Source organism: Gnatocerus cornutus, chromosome 2 (genome assembly GCF_029298725.1).
Source record: "Gnatocerus cornutus isolate USDA-ARS CGAHR chromosome 2, icGnaCorn1.1, whole genome shotgun sequence".
Lineage (NCBI taxonomy): Eukaryota > Metazoa > Arthropoda > Insecta > Coleoptera > Tenebrionidae > Gnatocerus > Gnatocerus cornutus.
Window position 1 is genome coordinate 16,388,754 of NC_142234.1, and position 27,351 is coordinate 16,416,104.

The 27,351-nt window shown below is 36.0% G+C and overlaps 8 protein-coding genes across 11 annotated transcripts; 4 read left to right on the forward strand and 4 right to left on the reverse strand.

Annotated features, from left to right (window-relative positions):
- The first annotated feature begins 62 nt into the window (after window positions 1–62).
- CycC (cyclin C) lies at window positions 63–1,289 on the forward strand. Its single transcript, XM_088031163.1, has 4 exons — window positions 63–266; window positions 323–429; window positions 478–684; window positions 735–1,289. The coding sequence occupies exons 1-4, from the start codon at window positions 235–237 to the stop codon at window positions 1,187–1,189; spliced, it is 801 nt and encodes a 266-aa protein (XP_087887289.1). The 5' UTR covers window positions 63–234; the 3' UTR covers window positions 1,190–1,289.
- A 47-nt stretch (window positions 1,290–1,336) lies between these two features.
- On the reverse strand, window positions 1,337–1,868 carry Pa1 (PTIP binding protein Pa1). 2 transcript variants are annotated; one of them, XM_088031166.1, is made up of 2 exons: window positions 1,582–1,868; window positions 1,337–1,528 (listed from the first exon to the last, which is right to left on the reverse strand). In XM_088031166.1, the coding sequence occupies exons 1-2, from the start codon at window positions 1,785–1,787 to the stop codon at window positions 1,372–1,374; spliced, it is 363 nt and encodes a 120-aa protein (XP_087887292.1). In that variant the 5' UTR covers window positions 1,788–1,868; the 3' UTR covers window positions 1,337–1,371. The 2 variants fall into 2 exon arrangements, with proteins under 2 accessions (XP_087887292.1, XP_087887291.1); XM_088031165.1 differs by having other exon boundaries at window positions 1,337–1,531.
- A 94-nt stretch (window positions 1,869–1,962) lies between these two features.
- Window positions 1,963–4,407, reverse strand: LOC148179536 (ras-related protein Rac1). The gene is made up of 4 exons (XM_088031164.1): window positions 3,939–4,407; window positions 3,293–3,545; window positions 3,107–3,241; window positions 1,963–3,055 (listed from the first exon to the last, which is right to left on the reverse strand). The coding sequence occupies exons 1-4, from the start codon at window positions 3,971–3,973 to the stop codon at window positions 2,900–2,902; spliced, it is 579 nt and encodes a 192-aa protein (XP_087887290.1). The 5' UTR covers window positions 3,974–4,407; the 3' UTR covers window positions 1,963–2,899.
- Window positions 4,408–4,472: 65 nt separating this feature from the next.
- Window positions 4,473–8,485, forward strand: Noc1 (Nucleolar complex protein 1). Its single transcript, XM_088031159.1, has 13 exons — window positions 4,473–4,737; window positions 4,788–4,896; window positions 4,947–5,132; window positions 5,181–5,464; window positions 6,069–6,350; window positions 6,401–6,603; window positions 6,656–6,803; window positions 6,854–7,042; window positions 7,091–7,325; window positions 7,373–7,813; window positions 7,864–7,977; window positions 8,025–8,231; window positions 8,285–8,485. Exons 1-13 carry the CDS (start codon window positions 4,642–4,644, stop codon window positions 8,443–8,445), a joined length of 2,655 nt encoding a protein of 884 aa, XP_087887285.1. The 5' UTR covers window positions 4,473–4,641; the 3' UTR covers window positions 8,446–8,485.
- Window positions 8,486–9,142: 657 nt separating this feature from the next.
- Window positions 9,143–9,783, forward strand: LOC148179538 (cysteine-rich PDZ-binding protein). Its single transcript, XM_088031351.1, has 2 exons — window positions 9,143–9,428; window positions 9,492–9,783. Exons 1-2 carry the CDS (start codon window positions 9,256–9,258, stop codon window positions 9,619–9,621), a joined length of 303 nt encoding a protein of 100 aa, XP_087887477.1. The 5' UTR covers window positions 9,143–9,255; the 3' UTR covers window positions 9,622–9,783.
- LOC148179539 (uncharacterized) lies at window positions 9,781–23,176 on the reverse strand. 3 transcript variants are annotated; one of them, XM_088031346.1, is made up of 15 exons: window positions 22,783–23,175; window positions 19,777–19,883; window positions 17,340–17,492; window positions 17,239–17,293; window positions 16,796–17,085; window positions 16,613–16,746; window positions 16,212–16,562; window positions 13,741–16,165; window positions 13,543–13,691; window positions 12,195–13,359; window positions 11,841–11,894; window positions 11,555–11,728; window positions 11,372–11,501; window positions 11,149–11,280; window positions 9,781–11,100 (listed from the first exon to the last, which is right to left on the reverse strand). In XM_088031346.1, the coding sequence occupies exons 1-15, from the start codon at window positions 22,877–22,879 to the stop codon at window positions 10,421–10,423; spliced, it is 6,096 nt and encodes a 2,031-aa protein (XP_087887472.1). In that variant the 5' UTR covers window positions 22,880–23,175; the 3' UTR covers window positions 9,781–10,420. The 3 variants fall into 3 exon arrangements, with proteins under 3 accessions (XP_087887472.1, XP_087887474.1, XP_087887473.1); XM_088031348.1 differs by lacking the exon at window positions 11,149–11,280 and having other exon boundaries at window positions 22,783–23,176; XM_088031347.1 differs by lacking the exon at window positions 11,841–11,894.
- A 242-nt stretch (window positions 23,177–23,418) lies between these two features.
- LOC148179540 (DNA-binding protein SMUBP-2) lies at window positions 23,419–23,915 on the forward strand. The gene has a single exon (XM_088031350.1). It carries the CDS (start codon window positions 23,484–23,486, stop codon window positions 23,880–23,882), a length of 399 nt encoding a protein of 132 aa, XP_087887476.1. The 5' UTR covers window positions 23,419–23,483; the 3' UTR covers window positions 23,883–23,915.
- Window positions 23,911–25,761, reverse strand: LOC148179541 (putative sodium-coupled neutral amino acid transporter 12). Its single transcript, XM_088031349.1, has 3 exons — window positions 25,514–25,761; window positions 25,256–25,465; window positions 23,911–25,204 (listed from the first exon to the last, which is right to left on the reverse strand). The coding sequence occupies exons 1-3, from the start codon at window positions 25,535–25,537 to the stop codon at window positions 23,996–23,998; spliced, it is 1,443 nt and encodes a 480-aa protein (XP_087887475.1). The 5' UTR covers window positions 25,538–25,761; the 3' UTR covers window positions 23,911–23,995.
- Window positions 25,762–27,351: the final 1,590 nt, after the last annotated feature.

A 27,351-nucleotide genomic window follows, 5' to 3' on the forward strand; every position in this document is an offset into this window, starting at 1 on the left:
GTAGTCTTGAATGTGATAGAGCTCGTCGTGGTAGTGTAAATGTACCCGTAACGCGTAGTTCAAACGCTCGATCATTAATTTGACGTTTGTGACAGTTATGTTCCTACTTGGTTAAGTTCGTCGGCGAACTGTAATTGTGTTGTTACGTTATTTGGTTTGTGCAATATATCAACAAAATAATCAAAAACCTGTACAAAAGCACGCCCGCTAAGAGTTTATTAAATTCGTTTTACCATGGCTGGAAATTTTTGGCAAAGTTCTCACCAGTAAGTGTCTTGGAAGGTTTCAGTGACCTAAAAGCTCTCATTTATGTTATTTCCAGTCAGCAGTGGCTCTTGGATAAGCAGGACTTGATAAGGGAGCGACAACTCGATTTGTCGATATTACAAGAGGATGAGTACCAAAAAGTTTTTATATTTTTTGCCAGTGGTAAGTTTGTTTCATTGATAATTATAGTTTTCAAATTGTTGTTTTTAGTCATTCAAACGTTAGGAGAACAGTTGAAGTTGCGCCAACAAGTTATAGCAACTGCAACTGTGTATTTCAAGAGGTTTTATGCAAAAAATTCATTAAAATGCATTGATCCCTTGTTACTAGCTCCCACTTGTATTTTTCTAGCTTCTAAAGTAGAAGAATTTGGAGTGATTTCAAATTCTAGACTGATAACGACTTGTCAGACTGTCAGTAAGTAAACACAAGTTGCTTCCAACATCAAATATAATGTAATGTTTTAGTTAAGAATAAATTCAGTTATGCATACAGTCAAGAATTTCCATATCGAACTAATCACATTTTGGAGTGTGAATTTTACTTGTTAGAAAACTTGGATTGTTGTCTCATCGTCTATCAACCATACCGGCCTCTGTTACAACTGGTCCAGGATATAGGCCAAGAAGATCAACTTTTAACATTAGCTTGGAGGATAGTGAATGACTCATTAAGAACAGATGTCTCTTTATTATACCCACCATATCAAATTGCAATTGGCTGTCTCCAAATAGCATGTGTGATCTTACAAAAAGACCATAAAGCTTGGTTTGCTGAGCTTAACGTGGATATTGAACGAATTCAAGAAATCGCAAGATATATAATTAACTTATTTGAATTGTGGAAGACTTATGATGAAAAGAAGGAAATCCAAGGACTCTTGAATAAAATGCCCAAGCCCAAGCCTGCGCCCCAAAGATAGTTATGTAAACTCTTAATAACTTTACGCTTATGAATCATCTCAAAGTATTTGTGGACAAGAACTGTGCTAAAACTTCAGAATAAAGTTCCTAGATTTTAAATGTTTTTCTGTGTAATTGTTCACACTTGTGGCATTAAACTGGAACTCTGACAAAAAACTGTTTTATTTATTAAAAATGTAATTTAAAGGAGATTATGTCGTCTCATGTTATTAATAACGCCGTCCAATGATGTCGTCTTTTTCTTCGCACTTCCTTTGAGGGCTTCCTCGCCTTTATTGCGAATTTTTAATCTCGGAGACGTAGTTTCGTCCATGAAATCAAAATCAGACTTGTCATCACTTCTAAAATTGTATCGTTAGTTTTTTTTTGAAGCGCCAACTTAAGAATTTACTGTTTCATTTCAATTTGAACTGGTGGAGCGTCTTCTACCTCTGGCGATGGGGACCTGTAGCCTGGACACTTCCAGTTTAGTTCCGGAATTTCTCCTTTGCTCAACTGGTCATAGAGTTTCTCTATAATTTCAGGGGGTGGTTCCCAGGGGCCTTTAACGTCTTTATACTCGTCGTCAGAACATTCAATGTTCCATGAGTTGTCCATTTCGTGTTTATGTACATAAAAAACTTTGTTGATTTATGGGACATAACCTTACTTGTCATCTTGACAGTATTGCCAGCGCATGCGCTCACGTGGGCGGTAAATTTGAATATTGACCGGACATAAAAGGCGTTGTCACAATTTCTTGCGTTGTGAAAGGTGAAGAAAAATTCCAATGTTATTCTATAAATCTTTACTTATATTTTCTATAATATTTAGTATTTACAAAATACACACAGTCCTGTTATGACATGATCACACACTTATCCATGTAATTAGTAAATGTACTGGCGTTCCAACGTAAACATAGAGAGTGCTGCTTCACTCTGCACAGAAACACTTACTGTTACGCTTAGACAATTAAAAAGCATGGAATTACAAAAATAGAGAACATATTCTTGGATATAATTACAAGTAGAACTTCAATAAAATTTAAAATGCTAAACAATTAACATAGGGGTTCTCAAGCATATGTACATCTTTTTGAGCCTCCCAGTATCCTTAACTACCATCGTCTAATAATTATTTCCAATGCATGGGAAAGCAATAGTGATTTTCTACACCAAGTAAAAACTGTACAGTAACCATTGTATAAAGTAACAATTCTGTAAAGAACTTAGAAGTTATTCCACCACGTTCGCATTTATACGTTCCGATACACGATTCTCTTAAAACTAAATTTTTTCAACAACAAGTAGAGTAATTTTAAAAAGATGGAAACAAAGCGTTAATGAAGACTGTTTCAGCAAGATCAAAATTTAAAAGCGCCTAGTTGAACTGCAAAACGTAAATCAAAAAATGTTAAAATTTCAAACTGCTACCCCTGGACTAACAATATAAATGCAAAGGTATTACTCAACTCTCACAGTAATAATAATTACTATAATATTTCTATATCTATTTTAAATTGAAAACAATAATTAATCACATTTATCCGTAATATTAATATAGTTCACGTTTCATTGGCCTTTCTAAAATAAAGTTCCACGTTCTTTTGCAAAATCAAAGACAGTCAAACAATTTACATTTAAAAGAACTTAACTAAAAACCATTCAAGTTAAAACTGACTGTGGCAATAATTGAAAGTTGTCTAAGCATAGACATCTGAAGTTACTTTACAATAATGTACATTTACGTTTAGGTTTTACTTGCATTACTGGGCAAAGAACTGCTCTAATAGCTTCGTCAAATACTGTTTTAAGTCCTTTTTGTGTCAGTGCTGAACATTCTAAATATTTTACAGCACTAATTTCCTTAGCCATCGCTAGACCCTGCAAATACGAAAATTGTTCATCTCTGACAAACTAATGGCATTTTTTTACCTGGGGATATGTGATAGGAGTCAGTTTTTTGTCCTTGAGTTTTTCAATGGTACCCCTATCATCGCGCAGATCCAATTTCGTTCCCACTAATATAATTGGTGTATTTGGACAATGGTGTCTTACTTCAGGATACCACTGGAATTACAACATTTCCGTTTTTGTTGAGTTTAATGTTATTTTTATTACCTTTGCTCTAACGTTCTCAAAAGACGCTGGATTCACCAAAGAGAAACATATGAGGAACACATCAGTTTGTGGGTAAGAAAGCGGTCTCAACCTGTCGTAATCTTCTTGACCGGCAGTATCCCAAAGCCCTAAATTAATAGGTTTGCCATCTACCATAACATTGGCAGAATAGTTATCGAACACTGTAGGTATGTACTCGCCAGGAAAGGCATTTGTTGTGTAACTGATCAAAAGACAGGTTTTACCCACAGCACTGTAAACAAAACGGTTTATTACCAAAAGTGTACACGACAAAAATCTGATAAGTTCAGTGAGCAAATAAAGCACAATCATCTAATTTTACGTTTCTGAAATGTAAACAAATCGTTACTGATAGAATTTGCACCCACGCCCAGAAATTTCAGAGCGGAAATTTTGTAAAAATATGAATCACTATTTATGCTCTATCAACTTATTTGTAATTATTTAGCTTTAATTGCTGCTTCAGCTACAAGTGATAAAAAGGTTACCACAACGATTAATCACCGACGGACGTCTGACATCCTGTCCCTGTCCGACTCGTTTGACTCGACAACAACGTACACTTTCCACTCAATTTCAGGGTGAATGAAATTTGAACAAGGAAAACCAAAATGATGGTACTTACCCATCACCCACGACGACGCACTTGATGGCTTGCATTCTGATAAGATTCTATTACAACTAGAATCCTTGTAAAACTCGATTAAATAGTTATGGGTGTGTGTCAAATTGATAGGACTGCACAAGGCCACGAATACACTAAATACCGCGCTGAACACATACAACTATTCTTTCATCCAAATTCATTTAAAGCGCGAACTCTTCCTATTATGTGCACCTATCCTTCCTACACTTCCCACTGTTTAAAATTACCAAGTTAATTTTAAAAATTACCACACACAACGGCTGCGGAGCGGAAGATCTCACACATAAAACATGACAGTCTTGTCAAATATCCCCCCAACTGACAGCTAACTTGTCGGCAAAAACATCACTAGAATTTCACGATCCTCTTCACTGAAAATCATTACGTTGACTTCAATACCACACAGACTTAAGGAAATATCCACTTTCTCAAACAATCAGAAAGCTTGGGAAGTACAAATGAAAATAAAATGATAAAACTTGTTTAAATTACATTTCGTCGCCAACCTCGAAAAGTTTAAATAACTAGAAGTTTGACATTTAGAAGTGAAGTTCCGGCACGTGTGTTTGGTGCGTAATATTTTAAAAAACTTATATTTTTAAAGGGTTGTTTTATCGAAGACACTCGTTTGAATTCATATCAGTTTAATTTAACAACCTCCCGTTTTTGTTGTTGTGTCAAAATGAAGAAAAGTAAAGCCCACAGGCCAAAACAAAAACAATCAGACTTTGTGGATGAAGATTATATGAATCAGGTTCCCAAGAAGTGGTTTGAAGAGGTAAAATCAGATTTAGTTCAGTCTTTGTATGAATTTTCGTTTGGTTTTAGGCTAACAGTGACTCTAAAGATTTTAAGCCAGTCACTGAACAAATTCTTATAGAGTTGAAAGATGAGGCAAAGAAGTGCCTTGATGCAGAAGCAGCAACTTATAATATTAGTGCGTTTCTTTTAATAACGAAACTAGTTGGATTAAACTATATTTTGTAGAGAATGCCAAGACTAATGCTAACTATAAGTGGATGAAAACTGTGATGTCTAAAGGAACAGTCTCTGATAAAATTGCAGCATGTACAGTAGCCATACAAGATAATCCAGTATGCAATTTAGACACTCTACAAAATTTAGTAAACATGGTTAAAGTAGGTAAAAAGAAGGAGTGTACAATGGTTATAGGTATGTTTCAACATCTTCAAAATTGTGAGATATATGGGTATCTTTCAGACACTCTTACTGAACTATTTATATCTGATTTGCTGAGACCTGATGAAAAATTGAAGACATTTTCTCAACGACCTTTGTCTCTCTTAAATGATCTATCTTCAGGCAATGCAGTTAGTAGGAGAAAATTATTGAGTGTGTGGTACTTTGAGGATCAACTAAAAGAGTTGTATACTGGTTTTGTATTAGCTTTGAATAATGTGGCCCATGATGTACTTGACACAAACAAGGAAAAGGCGATTTCTGCCATTTACAAGCTACTTGCTGGAAATCCAGAACAGGAAAAGGTGAGCAATTGTCTAATCTTTATTTTCACAAAGCACATTTACGTAACCAGGCGGTTTTTTATTGGCAAAAAGGCGAAAAACACACGTGCAAGTTTCTGTCTGTTGTTTAAAAAAGTAAATATCGTTTTCCTTGAGTTTTATATTTGGAACATTGTTTGGCAATGTAGAACGACCTTTCGTTTATAGCCCATAAACATTATTTTAAGAAAAAAGCGTTTTAAATCTCATTTAGCAACCATAACAGACAATCAAAGCGTTAGATCACTAGCGAAAGTTACGTAAACGGTTTAAGTTTTAATATGATACTTAACGAGATTATAGCTAATAAGCATAAAAGTAAACTGGGATTGCGTCTCTAGGTCCAGACATTATTGTCGTATATGAAATAGCCTCGAGAAAACGTAAATAAATAAAAACTGTAACTTACGTCATACTTCAAATAAAGGAATTATCGCTATTCATCAGTATGCAAGAATTGGTAATAAAAAAAATTTAATTGAAATGCCAAAAAAGCGGAGAAATAAGTCGAGACAGTTTGGCCATTTTGCTGCTCAGTCACTCTTTAGAACGGCTCATTTTAGTCTTAAATTCATAACATTTTTAGAACCTCCTCATCTACCTTGTGAACAAACTCGGCGATCCCTCCCAAAAAGTGGCCTCAAAAGCCATCTACAATTTAGGACAACTCTTATTCAAACACCCTAACATGCAAGGAGTTGTTTTAAGCGAAGTAGAAAAATTACTGTTCCGCTCCAACATCTCCACAAAAGCACAATACTACGGTTTATGCTTCTTGTCACAATTTTACCTCAGCCATGAATCCAGTGAAGTCGCCCGAAGACTTATAGAGGTCTATTTTTCATTTTTTAAATCCTGTATAAAGAAGGTAGGTTTATAATATATTCGTGGGAATTTGCTACTTTTTTGTACATGCAGGGCGAAGTGGATAGTCGTATGATGTCTGCCTTACTTATGGGAGTCAACAGAGCCTATCCATACGCAAAATTAGAAGTAAACAAAATTTCAGAGCATATAGACACTATGTATCGTGTAGTACATATTGCGAATTTTAACATTAGCGTGCATGCTCTGACTTTATTGTATCAGGTGTCGGACAGTGAGGATAATCTTGCGGATAGGTAAAAATCCTCACATTATCTATTGGGTCGGTCTTACAATTTGCGTTTCTAGATTTTACTCAGCTTTATACAAAAAACTGATCGATCCCAAGATACTAACGACCACGCATCAAGCCATGTTGCTCAGTCTCATCTACAAAGCGATTTTGAAAGATAAAGAAACACCAAGAGTGATAGTTTTTATAAAAAGACTGTTACAAGTGAGCATATTAAACCATCTCCACTTGCAATTTAACGGTGATTCTTTTAGTTGGCTCTATTTATGCAACCGTCGTTTGCATGCGGTGTTCTCTACCTTGTCTCCCAACTCATGGGTAAAAAGAAAGGTATTCAATCCCTTATTTTAAAGCAGTTGAAGGCATTGGACGATGACGACGAAGAAGAAGAACGATACTATGATGTGAAAGATAAAACTGAAGAGATAGAAATAAAACAAGAAGTAAGCGATCAACACGGTACAACTTTTTTTCTAAGATTTTGATTTTAGGACGAATCTGAAGAAAACGAAGATGTAAAACCCGATATCAGTCAATTTACCTCACAGCCTAGTTGGGATCACATTGCGAATGTTGTAACAAAGGAAAAGAAAAAGTCTCCTTATAACCCCATGAGCCGGAATCCTCTTTACGCGGGAGGTGAATTTTGTGCGTATACCGAACTACTTTACTTAAAGAGTCACCATCATCCTACCGTCGCATTGTACGCAACCAACATCATGGATGGTACTTACAGAAACCCAGTGGAATTATAACCCAAAGTCTTTTTCCAGGAAACATAATAAAATATTCAGGAGATCCCTTAAAAGACTTCACTTTAATCAGATTTTTGGATAGGTTCGTCTTCAAGAATCCTAAGAAATTCGAAGATGGGAACGTCCACGGAGCACATCCGACGTTCGGTAAAAGGAAAGCTTACACTCCCAAAGGTGTACGAGGCTTGCGAATTAATTCAGCCAACTATTTGAATGAGAATTTGAAGAACATTCCAGTCGATGAGCGATTTATGTACAGTTACTTGAGAAAGAAATACAAAGAACAAGAGAAGTCAGAGAGCGCGGAAGACGACAGTGACTTGGAATCTGTTCAAAGTGAAGAGTTTGAGGAGATGTTGGACAAAATGGCAGGCGTTTCAAATGAAGAAGATATCGATTTCTTGAACGAAATTGGAGACACGCTCAAGACAAAAGATAAGAGTAAGAAAGGTGGCAAAAGTTAGTAATAAGTCTTCAATTTCGGGCATGTTGTAATTCAAATATTTTAGAAGCAACAGCTGAAGACGACGAAGAGAGTGAAGACGAGATCGAAATGTCAGATGAGGAAGACGACTTTGATGACAGTGGCGATGATGATCTAGAAATGAATGATGATGACAAAGGTACATATTCCTTACTCTGACATGAGTAATTACTGTGGTATTTTCAGAGCTTTTGGGAGATTTAGATGAAGATGACGACGACGACGAGGTCATTTTTGACGAAATAGAAACCAAAAAGAAAAACAAATCCAAAAATGACGACATTAGCACTTTGTTTGCTTCAGCTGAAGAGTTTGCGTCATTGTTGGAAGATGAGGGTAGTTCTAAAGTGGCCCCGGGTGGTTCTGGTACTTTCTCAAATAAAGATAATGCAAGTAAGTATGATATCATCAAAGAACGATTTCATATTAAAATTGCTTTGATTTAGATAATAAACAAATCGCGTGGGAAGATAAGAGAAATAGGTGGTTGCACGGGTTTGATAAAGCAATGGGGAAAAGCAAAGGCGCTAAAAGTGAACACTTTGGAAAGAGGAGAAAGAACCAGAACAGGTTTGGAAATAAAGCCAAAAAAAGTAAGAATAAATAAACTTGAATTTGTTGAAACGTTTCTTTATATTTTGTAAAAAATAATAAAATTAATAGATGAGAACAAGGAATTTTATTTATGGACTAAAAAATAGCAACGAGACTAGAAATTAAGACCAAACCTGACGTTATAAAATTAGCGTCTGTAGAAGAATCTTCATTTGGAAGAAAACCTATGTTACAATGATTTTGAGTACACAGCTCACAAGATACAATTTCCTTATATTTTCCAATCTCCTTAATGTGATCACAGGCCTTGTAACCTGGATACTCAGCCACGCATCCTCTGAGACTTTTTAGATTTGAAAAGCGATCTAAATTACATAGTAGCTACTTCTTTTTGTCAAGTTGAAACATCACTTACCTTCATAATGTAAAAGTAGACATCTAAAGGATACTTCACTATCGGATTTATTTGAAACGTGGTGCCAATTGAGAAGATTTTGTCTCGAAAAGATGCAAGAATGAAATTCGGGTTTGTTTTCATCACATTTTTGTGGAATAACTTGTTTTATGCTTTCCATGCAAATGTAACATGTTAATAAAGGTTCTTTTGGGGCGGATAATACATAAATAATGTGAAGAGCCAGTATTAAAACTAATTTAAATAACATCTTCAATTTTTGTCAGTGTCTAAATTTGAAACTTAAAAGACGCGCCACGAATTTTCACTAATCACTTGGAGATAACCTGAAATGTTACTAAAAATTCTAACCTAAAACAGTGTCATAAGCATAAGTGTCAAAGTAACTGTCAACAAACGAAAACATTAAACATCCAAAAACAAACAGCTGCAGTTTATGGCTTGACGATGGTTTGCGAAAAATGTGAAAAGAAGTTAGGCAAAGTAATCACTCCCGATCCGTGGAAAAGTGGGGCCAGGAACACGACAGAATCCGGAGGCAGAAGGGTCAATGAAAACAAGGCTTTAACTGCCAGTAAAAACAGATTTAATCCGTATACTTCGAAGTTTGAGACCTGCAAGTACGTTGTCACACATTTTGTGTTTTTTTAGCAACATGACCTTTTTTATTAATTTCATTTTAGGATTTGTCGACAAAAAGTTCATCAGGTGGGATCACATTATTGCCAGTCTTGTGCATATAAAAAAGGAATCTGTGCTATGTGTGGAAAGAAAATAATTAGTACAAAGAACTACAAACAATCGTCTACTTAATCTAGTTGTGTAACAATAAACGAAAATTTTAAAATGTAATATAAAAAATTAACATTAAACAATTATTTTATAATTTGTAGTTTTTTAGTACCAGATCATGTTGTGTAATTGCCTTGGGATTTGTAAAATATAACAATTTATTATGATTAAAAATGAATGTCTGAATAAAATGTTTATTAATAAGTATAACTTACTACAGTATATTATAATACAATTACTACAAGTACAAGAAATATGAATAGCCGATCACATTATTAGGTCCGATACGGACATTCTACAACAATTATCTACAAAATAAAAATAAATCTTAGAACCACAACATATTAAAGGGGCACAAGTTATGAGTTAACATTAAATATTAATTTGATTAATTCAGTAATAAACACATTTTACGAGATAACAAAAGACTGATTTATACAAATACTGTGTCTATACAAAAACTACAACACCACCTTAGACAAACATGGACGCCAAAGTTTTGGTTTGTACATCAAGTTTAACCACTTCTACCACTCAATTAGAAAAACGAACAGAACAAGGTAATACAAAATAATTTTAACAAATTAAATATCACAAAATAGTAACTAGTTTTAAAGGCAAAATGTAGATGAGTGATCAATTCAATATTTCTGTCTACATTTCAAGATATGAAAAGTTCTAAACCTGTATTAAAGCTGGTTTCATCTTTAATCTATTTCTAATCTAAACTTTCAGAAGATGCTTCCTTAAGCATATTCATGCCTTTTTCACTATAAGGCAACCAAGACCTGAACGATTCTTGTAAAAAAATAATGAAAATTTAAACTGTGTTACCTAATTTTCTTTCAAGTGTACTTGATTCAATACCGCTGTCTTCGTCAGCGCTGTCCAAGAGACTCGCTTCTCCTCGGACAACCTCTACTTTACCTTTATTTTCATTCGTGTATTTGCATTCTTCTATTATCTGTTTTTGGAGTGGTTTATACGGTAACGCCTCAAAAGAAACGTTTTTACTGTTGGTGAGTTCATCATCGGGTGGTGTATCAACATGTTGTACTAAAAACCTACTCTTCCCGAACGTCGTGAATGTGGGTTTCTCCCTGTTTATCACCGGATCAATCGTAGGTTCAATACTGAATATTTTGCTCGAGGTAAAAGCGCTTGGACTGGGTGGTAAATCAAGCTTCAACTTGTTCCGAGTGTGTCTCAATCCACCGAGAACCTCGTTATGTCGTAGCTCCTCAGCCTTTTTGTTCTTTTTCACAGCTTCTGACGCTAATTGCTTCAAAGTTTGTACATGTCTCAGTTGTGGCATAAAGTCATGCTCGCCGAGCCCCGCTGGTGTTATATCTTCCACTCCACTGTCTGGTGTCGCATTCTCGTTGGTTTTATTCAAATCAGTCCAGTTCCCAGGGAAAAACTGAGAACTCAAACCACTTATCATATCAAAGGGTTTTGCCGAACTGCTAATGAAAAACTCATCGTCCATTCCGGGCTCACCTAAAACACCAATAAAGCATTCACCAAAAGCGAAAAATTAACTCTTACTTGCAAAATCTGTTACACTACTCAGTTGGTAAACGTTTAAGTTTCTACTAGGTTTCGGTCGATAATTTTGGGAAAAGTCGCAATCGTCTGAATTTTCGGCAACGAAAGGGTCTGTGCCATCTAGCTCCCAGTCTAAAATTTAGTTAAAACATGGGAAGATCAAGCGAATTCTAGATGGCATGACTGGTGGGTAAACATGCAGATGAACACAAACAAGTCTTACCATCAAAAGAACTGTAGTCTGTCTGGGGCTTCCACAGATCGTAGCTGTGCAGAACTGGACTCTCCGGTTCTCTAGGATACTCATACACGCAGTGGTACTTCTGTTTCTTGAACCACACACCCTTCGATTTCTTGAAAAAGTAGAGTTAAAGTTAGTAAGAAAACCAGGTGCTTTTATAAGTACCTTTTCAGTCCTCTCTAAAGTCTTTTCCGGTGACCTCAGCGCGGATTTCGTCGGTGTTGCGTATTTATCCCACGCTGAAGGAACGAATTCGGGGCTTTCAGCGTCGTCATCGCTACTACTGCTTTCACTGGAAGTCTCTTCTTGGATCTCTTCCATGGGTTGAATGTCTTCCAACTGCATTAATAATTATGTTATTATATAAAAAATAGAGGTGTTTAGTAATTTTGCTGAGAAGAAACATGAGTGCGGTTATGATTACAAATGCCACTACATGAAGCAAACTTACCACATCTTGTGGGGCGGCGCGTAAGGCCTTGAGAGACTCTTCGTGCTCACCCTCCTACATCAAACATACATACAGAACACGTCTATTTACAGGGGATTAATTAAAAACGTAAAACAAACTGTTAATTTTCCAAGCACACACGGTTTACACAAAATGATACAACGGAGTAAGCGATGTTATGTTTGCAGAAAATAAACACAATGAAACAAAAAAATGGTTAAAAAGTGTGCAATTTGTGTGAAAGAGGTAAGGTAACAAACTTTTTTCAATTAGTAAAGTTTTTTCAAGTCCTAAACCCACGATTGTGCTTGGTTAATTACGCAAACTCTTATTTATGGGCAGTTATTCACATACCTTCCAAATAAACTCTCCACTGGAACTCGACCGAGTGTCTGAACCGCTGTCCCAATCTTGTTCATCATTTAAATCATTGCTCTCACTAAATGAAGTAGTCATTAATTGACTGTCACTAGGTCCACTAAACCTAATATCCGTTAAAACACCAAAAATATCACGTTCATCCTCCTCATTATTAATAATTAAATCATTATTCTGCGAGTACCCATTGACATAATCCGGACTGTTTCTATCATCGATAATATCCGTAATTTGTTTATTATTCAAAAACTCCGCCGAATTCTTGGTGTTCTCCAAATTGACGATATTCACGTAATCAGCTTCATTGTAAAAATCATCCAAATTCGTGACGTTCTCGTACGCTGAGCTTTCAGCCTCCACATTTTCGTACTGTTCACTTCCTGGTTCACAGTTATTTTCGTCCGGATCGTTGACGTATACTGTTTCTGTGTCTTGGGTTGGCAGTTCTTGGTTTTCAGGTACAATTTCGTTTGATTCTTGGGCGGGTAACAACATATTCTGGGATATTACTTTGTCGTAACTTAACAAAGACGCAGGTAGTTGTTTCCAAGGATTATCTTCAGGCGATGGCAACGGGGCAACTTGTTTAGAAGGGAAAGGTAATAAACGATCGGTGGTTTCTGAATTTGATGAATCCAAAGACTTAGCACAGTCGTGTTCTCTTTCTTTGTCTAAAAACTCTGATAAAGACAGTTTGTCAACAACCACGCTATTGACGGCTTCAACAGTAATGTCGTTTACATTGCATCCATTGGCTGTGCTATCATTATCGCTTACAATATCTACGAATTCGTCTTTGTCGTTCGTATCTACGTTCTGAGTCACTGCTTCGTTTGGTGTTTGTAGAACATGAGAATTTTCCGTTTGGGGTGATTCATTTTCATAATATTTAGGGGTCGGTGAGTTAATGTCTCTTTCTGAATCATTGACACATGTGAGTTCTTCTAAATTGAACAACGTGTCGTTTGAACAACATGAATCTTGACTAGGAGTATGTCGGTGGAGAGGCTCTGGATGAGCAGAGCTCTCCAGAGTGTGGACTGAGGGGCATTCAAGTTCGCCGTCTTGGGGCAAACCCTCTCTACTGCAGTGATCATCAGACCAATCGCTGTCTTCGTCTTCGTCTTCGCTGTTGTGTTGTCTGGAAAAGAAAGGATTGATTTTACTTAACAACTTCAATTTCATTATTTATCGGTATTTTTAACAGTTGATCAAACGTCATAAAATGGTTATAAAATTTCCATGTACTTGACATTCTGCACAGGGTTAAAGACTGCTATATTTATATAACTACATATATTTATAAAACAACAAAATTCGTTACCTCGGCGTATTAAAAGAGGTGTCATCAATTAAACTTTCTTCAGGTATTGGTGACAACGGAGTATTATAGACGTTATACCTAAGAAAAACTTCATTTTTATCTGTGGTTTCCCACTCTTCCTCATCATCAATCGCTCCAGTAGAACCGCCCTGTAATAAAAATTCAATTTCAACGCATTAAAACCCCACGAATACTCACTTGAGCTTGTGGTAATTTGTTCAGAAGTTCATTACGAATCGCGGCCATGATTTCGTCGTCCATATTAAACCCAACATAACTATCTGTAATATTTGTCATGAGAGTCATTTCTCCAGAAATATCATTTGATTGAGGATGTAGAAACCATCCTCCATTACTGTTCCACGCGGCTTGATCTTGAGTGTCGTCCTCTACTTCAATATTAACATCATTAATATCAACAATATTTTCGTTCATCACAAAAGTTGAGTCTTTCTTCTCATCGCAGACGTACGTTTGATCTTGAGGTTCTTCACTTTTCACGAAAGTACGATCAGTTTGTACGAACGTCTGACCAGGAGAATCTTCCTTCTGACTTTGAGATCCGTTTTCGTCCAAAATTTCGTCTTCAGTGAAGAGCAGACTTTGGGGCTCCGAAGAAAAGCTGTCAAACATTTCGTGCCCTTGAGATTCATTTTGATCGTCTAGTGCTTTTCCCAGGAAGTTATCCCATGTTTCCAGCGAATATAAATTTGAGTTTTCCGGAGGTTTGTTCTCCGCGTCGGCATTAAACAAATTCAAACTAGAAAAGCCGTCTTGATGGGAAAACTCTTGACTTTTCTTAGCAAACGGTGTACTTGAAAAAACGCTGGAATGTGTAAGACTGTTCGGCATTGCTTCTTCCTGACTTTCGCTCAAATCGAATTGAACGTTTGATTGTTCCACGTGATCGTAACATTTTAGTTCGTCATCAAGAAAGTCTTTGGTAGTCTTGATGTCGTCGCGTTTAAGTACCGTTATTTCGTCATTGGAAGATCCTTCCAAACTATCGAAATTTTCGTTTGATTTTCCTAGACTTTCGGCTTCATATCGCGCGATTATATAATCCATAAGCGCGTCGTTGTCTTGGATAATATCCATCAGTTTAGGTACCTCGAATGTTTGTTGGGGTGTACGAAGTGCTTCAGGAGGGCAAGAGTTTTCATCATTTGGCTCATTAAGTTGTTCGATGGGCGCAGCTGCAGCATTTTGCAACTTGTCTTCAACTGCGTTTCGTAACGATTCAGTGGACTCCACTCTGTCGCCTTCGACACCGGAATCGTACAAAACGTCGGAACTGTCGTCATCGCTCAAAGATTTTTCCACAGACTTAAATGGATCGGAATTTGTATTAAGATAGCTCACTAGCTCGGAATTACACCTTATAATTTCAGACAGTTTAGGGACTTCATATCCTCCGCTTTCGTTCTCTTTGACGAAAGATTCGTCCTTAAAATGGATGAGTTCTTCTAGTTTCGAGGACTTCAATCGAACGGGACTGTAGTTATCTATGGTAACATTGAACACATTGAACACTTGATTAGCAGGTTTTATTTCACTAGTTGTATTTAATTCCTGTAGTATCCTCTTACTAGGTGAGTCTTCTAAATTACCGCCAGGTGAACTAGACACGACGTTTCGTGAAGTACTGGCATCTTCAACCGCACTATCACTTAATAAATTTTCACTACTGTTATTTTGACTACTGTTTTCAGGTACAAAAAGCAGACTATCTCTCCGTTCCTCCTGTAATTTTCTCAGTTCCTCTTGAAACGTTTCTTGGACATTCAAGAGATTACCTTCACTCCCGAACATTAAACTAACATTTTCCAAGTTTTGTTTAGGCGCGTATCTCACATTTTTGTAATTCGCTCGATAGTCCAAACTCGGCAACGGAGTTTCAGATTCCGACTCCGACTGATCAATGTGAGTGAGAATCATCAAATCAGCCACAGATCTAGACTTTTGGCGCACTTTTTCCGTATAGGCCCCACGTTCAATCTTCTTTTTCCAATTTTCTTCTTCGGTTTCACTACCGCTGCTGGCTCGCGCAAAGACTAAACTATCGTTTAAGCTATCATATTGATTAGGAGACTCTGGGATTTGTTGTTTGCTTGCCAAGGGACCGAGGAGGAACTCAAGTTTAGCTTGGTTTTTAGGACGTCTTGGACTCTGGTGGTGGCTGGATTCGGAACTCGTACTATTTTCCAGAGCTATAGCATTATCGAGATCTTTTATAGCGTCTGAAAGGCCTTTAACGTAAGACATATCGCCGGTTTTTGTCGCAACGTTTTCTAGCCACGACTCCATCTGGGACTCCGAACTGTCCACCAGTAAGTTATCTAGGGATCCATGCAAGTTGTTCAGACTGGGTGACAAGGGTTTGGACGTCCCTATTTGCGAATCTTCAAGATCTCCATCGGTACTGTCGGTAATGTGGTTGTCAGTCTTGACAATAGTATTTGGTTTCAAAGATTCCCAACGGTTATCAAAATCTTTCATACAATCCATCTGCGTTGACGTCGTGTTTTTGTATACTTGCAGTAACTCACCCAACATCAGATCTATTTGTAACATACCAGGGCGACATTCACTGCTAGTCCAACAGAGTTGCATCAAACGGAAACTAAAAAAACAGTAAGTTTTCTGCAGAGGTTCAAGCTCAATCTTACATGTAGTCGGTGTATAGTACTTGGTGCATAGGCCGGTTAAGTCGGACTTTTTGGGAATCTAAAACTTGAGCAATAACTTCGTCGTCGCATAAAGTGGAATAGGGTTGCTCTCCGCACTCGCAGATTTCCCACATCGTTACTGCAAACGACCAAATGTTTGCTTCCATGGTAATTTTCTTCGGTTCTATTGTTGTAGACGTGTACGACAGTGATTCTGGGGCACACCATCGCACCGAAACACCTGGAGCTCCCAAGTAGTAGTCCTCCGGATACTGATAAACTGCTAGACCGTAATCACCTAACTTTAACGTTAAATTAGAAGTAAGTTGGCAATTCCTTGCTGCCAAGTCCCTAAAACGGAATGATAAGTTGTTGATATTATAAATTTTCTGTTTATTTACGGATGAGTCAATCTATTTTCATGGAGATGTTTTAAAGCCGAACTTAGTTGGCAACACCAAACCAACGGATACTCAGACGACAACAGAGTACTAGCCGTTGATTTATTCTGGCGTAAATAATTTTTGAGATCACCCTGAAAAATATTCTTGTATTATTCAAACACCAAAAAATAACAAATGTACTTGTGGACAGAATTCTTGAAGTAAGAGGAGCGGAATCGTATCTAAACATCTACCAAATAGTCTTAAGATATTCTGGTGGTCGCCACAGCGATATATGGCGGCGTCGTGGAGAAACACCACACGCTCTCTGCTGGAAGCTGTGGCTTCTAAAATCCGAACAACTACAGGAGTCCATTTCTTATCACTTTCTATGTCTTGGGCCGCGCCTTCCACCACCCTCCCGAACCAGCCCTTGCCGATTTCTTTGATATATTTTAATTTTATTCTTGGGAAGTCTGTCTCAGTACCGTCTGAAAGTAATGCATGAGAATTATAAACATGATCGCGTTGAAGGTAAAAAACCAGTCCTGGCAGTGGTAAAACTCAGACAGCATCGGCTGCCAACATTACATATGACCGGAAACGGAGTTTTACCTTTGAACCGATGATACAAAAATACTTACTGAACCAGGAACTAACGTCTACGTCACCGAAAACGTAGTCTTCTTGAGTTCGGGTCTAAAAAACATTACTTAGTTTATGACAAATTAAAGAAGTAACGTACAATTATCTGTTGATTGGCAAGAAACACATTATTGTTCTGAAGTGGAGGAGACAATGGTGTAAATATGGTAAATTCGCCGTTGGCAACAGGGTTAACGTGACCATGGTCCAAATTTGAAGCTGTCGATGCCACCACGGGGCTATCTCTGAATTCCTACAAGAAAATTTCAAGACTCAGTATAATTCATTTCACTCTAAGAATGTAGATAATTTCGCCTTGAAAAAGAACCGACAGAGTTGTAGCAGGGTAAAGAATTCCGATTAGCTACAACAACATTATTTAACACTTAATTATACACTTTTCTCTGAAAAACGTATGCAAATAAAAGAATGTCGAATTACATAAATAAACACAAGCCGGGCACAATGCATGAAGTTTACATAAGTACTATCAGATTGAAGTAATTTCATTATGATGATTACCAAATCTCGTAAAGTACGTCGTTTTTTTTTTACCAAAATGCACCAGACATAACATGCAGAATACATTCATTTTACCTTTTCCTCCTCCTAGTGCAGGCAGAAAAAGAAAGTAAATGTTAAAGTGAAGAAAGCATGAACGTGTGTGTTTTTGCTCGAATTAATCACTTAAATAAATTAAAACGAGTACTTAAAATTGTTAAATCATGGAATTTCTTCGCTACAAAGAGAATTAACAAGGTTTTATGACGTTGGAAATCTGCATCAAAACTAATTTTATGTAACGAAACTCGGCTTCTTTGACATTACTGGAAATAATATAAAAATGCCAAGGAGAAATGTTTTCCGCTCGTCGTAACTGTCGGCTCTAGGAAGTGCTGGAGGTTTAATGTTTTACCTGACATTTTGAGTTTCAATTCAAGGAAAAACTTAAAACAAAAGGGCGTAACTTTTTCTAACGTTCTGTGGCTTTCCACATCCGCAACCTTGTAACAGTAATGGAGTTCCCGTTAATGCGAAGTCCCCACATGAACGTCTTTGCGTTAGCAAAACAATTAAACTTTATTGAAACAATTCTAATGAGATAACAAATTAGCTCTATTACTCCGGTTAAAGTACACAACGTGCGATATTTATCTAACATTCTTAATCTCTTCGAATTTCGCCATCACGCACAAAAAGCGGAAAGAACACGCCCGTCACATCAATTTCACTTAAAGTTTGACCGGATTAAAACAAATAACTACTGACGAGGGTGGCATTTACTCGATAGACAGAAGTTTAGAAGGTCTGACTGATAAATAATGCACCATGACCTGAGTCAGATAAATTCATTTCACGTTAGATTTATTAATTATTTCGGTGGGAGCATTCAAGCCTCTTGCACTTATTTTTATAATAACTGTGAATCTACTAAACAATCTTTTTATGAACGGTACAAGAGATCTAGTTTAGTGAGAGGACATTTAATCGTTAGATCAGATCTAAGATCCGAGTCACATGAACTCGTAACACAATTCGATGATCATCTACACAGACACATCTATGTAACCGAAACCTGTCGTTAACGGTAAATATATAAAGTTGGTTCAATGATTGTTGAAATATATTGTTATTAGAGCGTACTTGAGGAAAAAGTGCAGTTGTCTTTGTACTGCAGATTCCAATACATAATAGTAACTATCTTGTCGTGAATCGTTCAACCGGATGAAGACTTCCCGTTTTAAACTCGACTAACAAACACGACTTCAATGATAAAGGATCCGACGAGGAACGCACAATCTGCTTGAAGTCGTTAGGATTTCCACACGGTGAAGCTTAATTAGAAATAAAATGCGTGACTTTCGTTGATCTTGGGATTCTAAACATACAATAAGAATGCATTTGAATCATATAAATTCATAAGGAAGTCTCGTCCTGAGAACATGGATAATTCAGTAAACAGATGGCTTTCTCAGTATAATCATCGAAACAAATACCGGCGTTACGACACCTTTGAGACAAAACTGGTAAATTAAAAAGTGATGTAACAAAAAATCACTGAGTCAGCAAGAAAAAGAATTCTGTCACTCATCCCAAATCTCAATGCATTCACCGCTGTATGACTTAATTTAAATGATTCACGCAACGTGCTATTCATAACCGGTGCATAAAAACTACGTGTAAAATATACTCGATCAAATCACCGATAACGTTATTCATTTCCTTCGTCACGATCTTCAAAAGAGTGTGTGTGAATGACTTCACCGATTTTATAACATATGTGTGATCAGTCTTATTACTATTTGTCCGTACTGAACTAGGAATCATTGTGAAACAGGTTCATCTACTTCGACCGCTTCTTCTTTCTGTGGCAAAACAACTGCTAGTGTATGAATCACATTTATGAAGTTGACCTTTAACAAATATGGTTTGAAAGTAAGTGATTTCAACAATAAAACGATTTTGGTAATAAAATAAATCTGGTCGTTTGTTACGAGATTCATAAAAATGGGCGAAACTGGTAGAGATTTTTTTACCTTGAATCCATTTTTTCTTTGGCAGCATAAACAACCGGCGAGGAAGACCACACTGCAGACTGTCAGTAAAACTGCCACAAGTCCTGTCAGAAACTGGGTATGGGAATCTGAAACAAACCAAAAGTTTTTTCATTTTTACGTTTTTTTTTTATTTAAGATTATGTACTAATAAATGCAATAATTTTAGATCCGTTGTGTCATACACACAACATTTGGAAAAACTTTGCAGATAACCCCTGTGACGTAAAATACAGCATATTGGTTCAAACTGTACTTTATCGCAAACTTACCGGAAAAAAGGAAATGCGGGCATCAAACATAAATAGCACTCGCAACTGCAGTAATAATTTCTTTGGTTCTTTAACTATAAATTTATTCCAGTAATTTAACCAGAAAATTATAAAGCTGGAAAATATTCGTCTTCGCTTTTTACATAAATAAATATTTGAAAACTTTACTGATACAAAGTGAATCATTTTATGTTAAACAAACACTGGAAACACCGAAAATCGTTTAATTAACGCCGACGTGTAATCACCATGATGATGACAGCATTTCTTCAGAAACATGTGTCAGCTTTTTAGAAACAATTTTTCTGATATTTTTAGGAGCGCTGCTTTTTTCCTATTTGATTATATCTCGTTGGTTATGTAAGCAGAAGTGTAAACACAGTATTGCAATTTTATTGTACTTCAGATAGGTATTATATCAATAATTATTTTGGCCCTGGGATTCTTCATTCCCTGGCATTTACGCAAGCAAGCCGGTGAATGGTTTGAAATTTCATTCATATTCAAAATTTATTATATCCATAAAATATCGATTAACTGAATTTAATTTCCGTATCGTTTATTTCGAGAGAAAGTTTTCATTCCGTTTGCTACAAATTTATGTTAAATCGCGCCCCCTTTCACAAGTAAATTTAAAATCAATAAAAACATTTTTGGTTTGAACCTGTTTCCTTTTCTGTTTCATAAGTTTTTGATTTGTGATTGCCATAATATAAAATTTACATGTTTTTACTAAAAAAAGTTTTGCTACGAAGCAGAAATCACCAGGGATCCAAATTTAATAAAAAAATATAAAATTATTCAAACCCTTTGACTCAGTCAGAGAGTTAATTTTCTTCACCAAACTGAATTGTAATGAAATTCAGTTTAAGCATGATAACAATGAATGTTAATTCTTTGGCTCGGAGTTAAAATAATAAATAAAAATCTCGGAGATCTCAAGTGCTTTCACTGAAAAACTGCGTAAAAATCCAAACGTTTTTCATGAATCAGAAACTTCAAGTAATGATGGATGATCGGAAAATAAATAAACAACGTGAAATCATGAAAATAGCTTTTCTTTTCACGTTCTACACCTACATTTTCATTATATTTAAACTTTACATCAAACCGAGCGTTTCCCTGCTATAAAAAATTGTTTGCTATATTTGCATGAATAAATGTGCAAACATTAATTTGTAACATGAATCAAGTCCAAGGACGCACTTAAAGAAGACAGCATTTTTTATTTTGTTTAATTAGAAGTAGGTTTTACTACATTTTGCGCCTAATCAACGTTAATTTATGTAAATATTCAAACGAATAAAAAATAAATTACTTATTAAAATCAGTGATTGTAAAGTATGTAAAAATCCACGAAATTAAGATAATGAGGAGTTATCGAACATCGTTTTTATCATAAACTAAAATGCTGTTATAGTACGTTTCTGTGTTGTTGGATAATACCGTAAATTTAATGCATGTCTAGGTACTAATAACAGCTTAATTAAACATTTCTACAGTCAATAAAACTTGCTGCTGTCTATTATAATTAGATAACGAATGCAATCAGGTGGAGAGGTGAAAAAACAACCGCAACTTCTCTACTACAAGGTGTTTATAAATGTTTCTAGCATCAAGGGCGGCTATGAAATGTCAAAGAAATTTGCCGCTCATTACAAATGTGGGTTTCGATTTTTCAACTGACATTTGAAGTTAACCTCAAACATAGAGCAAAGTAAATTTTGAGAAATAAACTGTTCTAGTTGTGGTTTAAAACCTGAAAGTCAAAAACACCTTGTATATCTTATCAAATAATTGGTAGAGGCTTCGAAATTCGGAATATGTTGGTACAGTTCTGACCATTTGACATTTTCACTAGCATGTTACATTTCCATGAGCTGTGACTATACATTTTAATACCCACAGCATATTTATAGCAAATTTTATGGTGTGCATACAAATAATAAGTGTTGAGAGTCTAGGCGAGGTTATTGTTTCAGAATTAAAAAATTATGTGGGTTGATCTAAAAATATCGAACTGTTTCACAACGGAACGTGTATTTGAGAAGACAGACCAACTAGTGAGTTAAGTTAATTTGTTATTGACATTTGTCAATTCTTCAAATCTTCAAACTAAGACATACGTTTTTTATCCCAGGACTCACGTCAATGCTAAACTTATTTGATGGGAATTCACTGATAAGTGAGTAATCTTACGAAGTAAGTTATGCCACAAATGGCGATAGCAGAATGAGACTGCAGTGGCTGAGATAAGTAATAAGATCTGGTGTTTCTTTCAAAGTTAAACACATGATTCATTCATAGTGAAATATACTGAATGTTTATTTTTTCCCACAAATTAGCAATGCCTGTAGACATTGTTATCGTTTTTGTTTGAAGCTTAGCTGGGTGGCACGAGTACCACTTAAGCATTCTTAATTATAATATAATTTTCACACAATAAACAATATAAAATCCTTGAATAAAGATGAAAATGACTAATTTGCAAATCTAGCAAATGAAAAGCTTGCGGTTTTAAAACAGTTATCTTGTTCATTTTCTCAATAATTTCGCACTTAAGTCAATCACAATAATTACGTATCGGTGGAAGAAACACCAAAAAATAAATTCCTGAGGATAATTGCAGCGACTGGTAATGATTGATTTAACAAAACATATTGACTGTCCATGAAAGTGATAGTGGGTTGTTAAATGATCGTAACTGGTGACTCACCTGCAACCGTGTTCTCTAAATTAATGGGCAATCCATTGCATAATTGACAGAAAAGAAGCCCAAAGCACAAATGTAATATTTTCCATGTTTTTTCCATAATTTGCTAATCTGTTTCACACAAACAATAACATCATTCACTACACAAACAGTCCACGGGGGCTTTATTTTCACAACGCTATCGATCTAATCACTGTTTTTATGTAACTTACACGTCACATTGTAAAAGACTGTCACACACTTCTTCGTTGACCTTTTTTTCATCAATTCGCACAATTTTTTCTTAAATACGTTTAGCTCCGCAACGTCAGTCTACCATTTTTCTGTATGAATGACATTTCCCTTGCGAACACTATCGAAATACTTTTTGCGCGACAGTTGGAAAGTGCTGCCATCTAGCACTAAAAATCACCAAACAACGCAATTTAAAATTTCGAACTCGTGAGACAACCAATTTCCACCCGATTTGTTAGGATTTTTATATTCATAATAATTTAAGCCATATTTACAAAAATTTTACCAAGAATGGAAAAGTAAAAATTAATTTTTGACCTATTTATAACAACTTTTCCTTCTGAAAACGTTAATTTATTCGGGCTCGGTGTTTAGAAATTTTGGTATCGTGCCAAACATGCAAGTTAACTCAGGTGGAAATTGTAACTTCAAAATTAGAATGATTAGAACTGTCAAAGTTAACCTCAAAAATGGCAACAGTGACAGTAACAGAAAAATCTCAAGTAAAAAATAAAGAAAAACAGTTAAAAGAAGCTACTTCCTCGAAAGACTTGGACGAGGTATTGAGCAACGTAAAAAAGCTAGACAATACTTGTTCATTTGTGAAGTGTAAAAACAGAACGAATGACTTCGCCATCGATTGCAAATATTGCAAAGGGCGGTTTTGTCCGACTCATGCACTGCCAGAGATCCATGGATGTGGAGATGCAGTTCGGAAGGACGAACGACAGAAGTATTTGCATCCTCACCAGAAACTAACAGAAGAGAAGCACTCACAGGCACAAACTAAACTTAATATGAAACTGAAACAGATGCAACAAGAAAGGAAGTCTAAGCAAGGGTCTACTAACAAAAAGGGGAAAAAATAGTGTGGCCTTACAAAATAAACAATTTGAATACGATTAGTTTCTTTATTAAATTTTTATAAAAATACACTTTTCTACAAAATTAAAACTTCAGTCATTTGGTATCAATTACACACTCACTTTGAGCTTACTTCTAACATGATAAAATTAGCGGTCACGAATATAACACAGAATACTGACCACCCTAGTACAAAGATAAACCAGAAGACATGTCGAAATGGACTAGCATATTTATTGTCATAATTCCCAATGTTTTGAGTACAGTAACGCCGTGCGAAATAGACCAGACATGCCGGTATGACATACTGAATTAAAACACCCGCGTAAGACCCGGTAAAAGCCACCAAACTACGCAAATTATGCGTAGAAAAAGCTACAACAATCGGGGGAACCACCGCCAAAGTTGGGAACAACAATCTGCGAATAAAAAAGTTGTACCGTTCAATCACATTAACATCCAAAAATAATGATTTTAGATTATTTTGTAATGTTATGGCGATGATTGGAAAGCTCGTGGATAATGTAAATAGAGGAAACGCCCCTAGGAAGTAATTAATTATTTCCACGAAAACTCCAGAATTGTCCGATGATGTGGGAATAAAATTGAGCGTGTATAAATCTTCCAAAGTTTCAAAAGCAAATGAACCAGTCATAGCTAATAACAAATAAAAAGAGCAGATCAGTAAGTAATCTAAACCTAATTGTCGAATCACATGTTGTTTGTTAGAAAACGGCGTTACAAGACCTGGAACAGAATGATGGCACATAAAACTATAAATACTCGAACCGATTAGACTTGGAACGCCCGTTACGTAAAATAATTGTGGATGACCTTCCTGTCCATGCTTGGATAGTCTTATCAAAGCCAAAGTTATCATTATTACAAACGCAGACCATCTGAGCATTGTTGTGAAAACTTGCAAATACTTGGTTTTTTGAACTTTGAAGTAAGTAAAAGGACCCACTGATAATGCGAATATTGCTACAAATACACGATACATATCGATTTTTAGGACATCTAATGAGTCTGAACACCTAGTTGTGTAATCTTCAGTATCATTGTTGTAAGTTTTACAAGCAAGGTCCACTATAGTCTTTGAAACAGCTGTTGCATATATAGCTAAATCACCATACAAGTATATACAGAGAGACAAATAAAATAGAATTAGGCCCAGTTTATTAAAGTACAACTTGGCCATCTCTCCTAACTCTACCTTTGTGTTGAGATTATAGTAACGTTTTCTTCTCCTATTCACACTAATTATAGCAGTTTCCTCAGTGGTATTGTCTGTTTCTGATTCACTATCAGCATGTGCCTCACTCTCCTTAAATGAAAGTGTTATTTTTATGAAATTAGCAATAACCAGGGAACTTACATCAACCTTATGAGACTGGACCCTCCTCCAGTGATTTGTGGCATTGGCACACGCCATGGTTTCAATCACAAATGTTACTGTGACGAAACTTACTAAAGCCAGTAAACTCAAGAGGATGGTACTTAGAAGCCATCCTGCTCCAGCAAAGACTGAAGGGAGGGTTAAGGCTCCTGTACCAACAATCAAATTGAAGACGTAAATCAGACCCACCTAATGAAGGAAATTAAAAAAAAGGCATTCGCTACATTGGAAAATTACCCAAGAAGAGTATTCGTCATCCATGGCGATTACTTTGAAGTTAACAGAAACATTGCAAAAAAGTTGTGACCATGACCACTCCACCACACTGTTCTTATCACTGATCAATTCTTGTAATTTAATGGGTCGTAAAATGTAATTTCAGTGGTCGTGGCACAATGCATTTTTGTTCGTATTTGTTTTGTTATCATTTGCTGACACTGGGCGTGGGCGCTGCGATCAGCTGATCGGACATTGGAGGTAAAACAAACTTCAATTTGAAAATAAGAAAGCGCGCTCTTTTAACAACGTGTATTCATAAAGTGAGACGTTATTTAAATGTTTGACAAATAGGTACACCACCTACATATCTAAAAATTAACCGAGATATCGATATCAGAAGTTTGGCATAGTTTTAGTCATGAATTTTTGCGAAAATTTGCAAATTTCGACTGTAGAAAAATCAAAAAACTATTTCTTATGTAAAAAATCGCGAGAAAACGATGGCGCAAACCGCATCTTAATATCTGAAATAGTTTCCGGGATATCGAGCACGAATTGTTTTGAACTTTCAAAAATTTGGCCCTCTGGCGACAATCCAAAAATTTAAACGGCCACAACTCAGTTATTTGTTGACAAAAATATAAAAATTTCCATGTTTTTGGATTCAGCGTGACATTCTGCGTAAAATAAGATTCAAATTTATAACATAGGCAACTAACAATACAGTGTATTATTATACACACTTTAGTTTCACTACACTATTTTTTCTATTTTTCTAGAGCCACAGAATCTGACTTGTATTTTAACCGCAAAAATTATTTGAAATCGACGCTCCATGTCAACGTAAGTCCTGCTTTTAAAACGTGCGCAAACTCATCGGTTTGAATTCACTGACGAATAAACGCAAAGGACAATTTTTTGCTCAATTACCGATGTTTCGTAATGACATAATCACTTCATTTCAATCAGTTCAGCGTTGCGACTCGACGGAATCGGATGTGTTTGTGCATGTGAAGTGAAAATGTGCCGTTTTGGATTAAAATTGAAAAGGTAGGTGCTAAACAAGTTTATTTGGGAACAATGCAGTGCAGAAACATTTCGCGGGACTTCACGCGTTAGCTTCTCTAGTGGATAGATACAGTAATTTAATTAAAATATCGGGTTTATTTAATTTCAAGTTTCTTTACTTTGGGATTTAGAAACGTTTATTAGTACACAGTGTTCTTTTGAGATAGTATTATAAGTCGGTCGAGGTGTCAATCGAACCGCGCTTTTAAAATTGAATAGTTCTGGGGTGGGTTCTAGCAGATAGTGTAGTTAGTGCCGTTTCAGTTTAGACATTTCGCGTTAGTTTCTCGGGTGGTTTTGTTTATTAGATTAAACAATTTTGCTATGGTTTAAAGTTAGTCGTGTTAAAGTTAATCGATGATCAGCGCAATTTTATGGTGTTAGTCGGACCGCGCTTTTGGAATTAAATAGTTGAGGAAAGGGTACTAGCAGATAGTTTACTTAGGGATGATTCAATTTAGCCACATTTTGCATTAGTTTCTCGGGACTTGTCGTTTATTTTGATTGGTTTAAACAATTTTGCTTTTGTTTAAAGTTATTATATGGCTTTTTAAGTTTTTTAAGTGGATGGTGACAGAAAAATATAGGAAACGTTCGGTTTATTTCCTTTAAATTTTCATAGTTTTAAAGTGCAGTGCCTTTGTTAGCGCAAACAATTTTTTGCGCAATAAAAAAAACAGTTAGGTAAACACGTAATTAGTTGATCGGGGTCTCAACCATTTAGCGATTTTTTCCGGGCCTTTGTCTGCCACTATTAATTTATTGGCAATGACAAAAAAAAGTTAGGT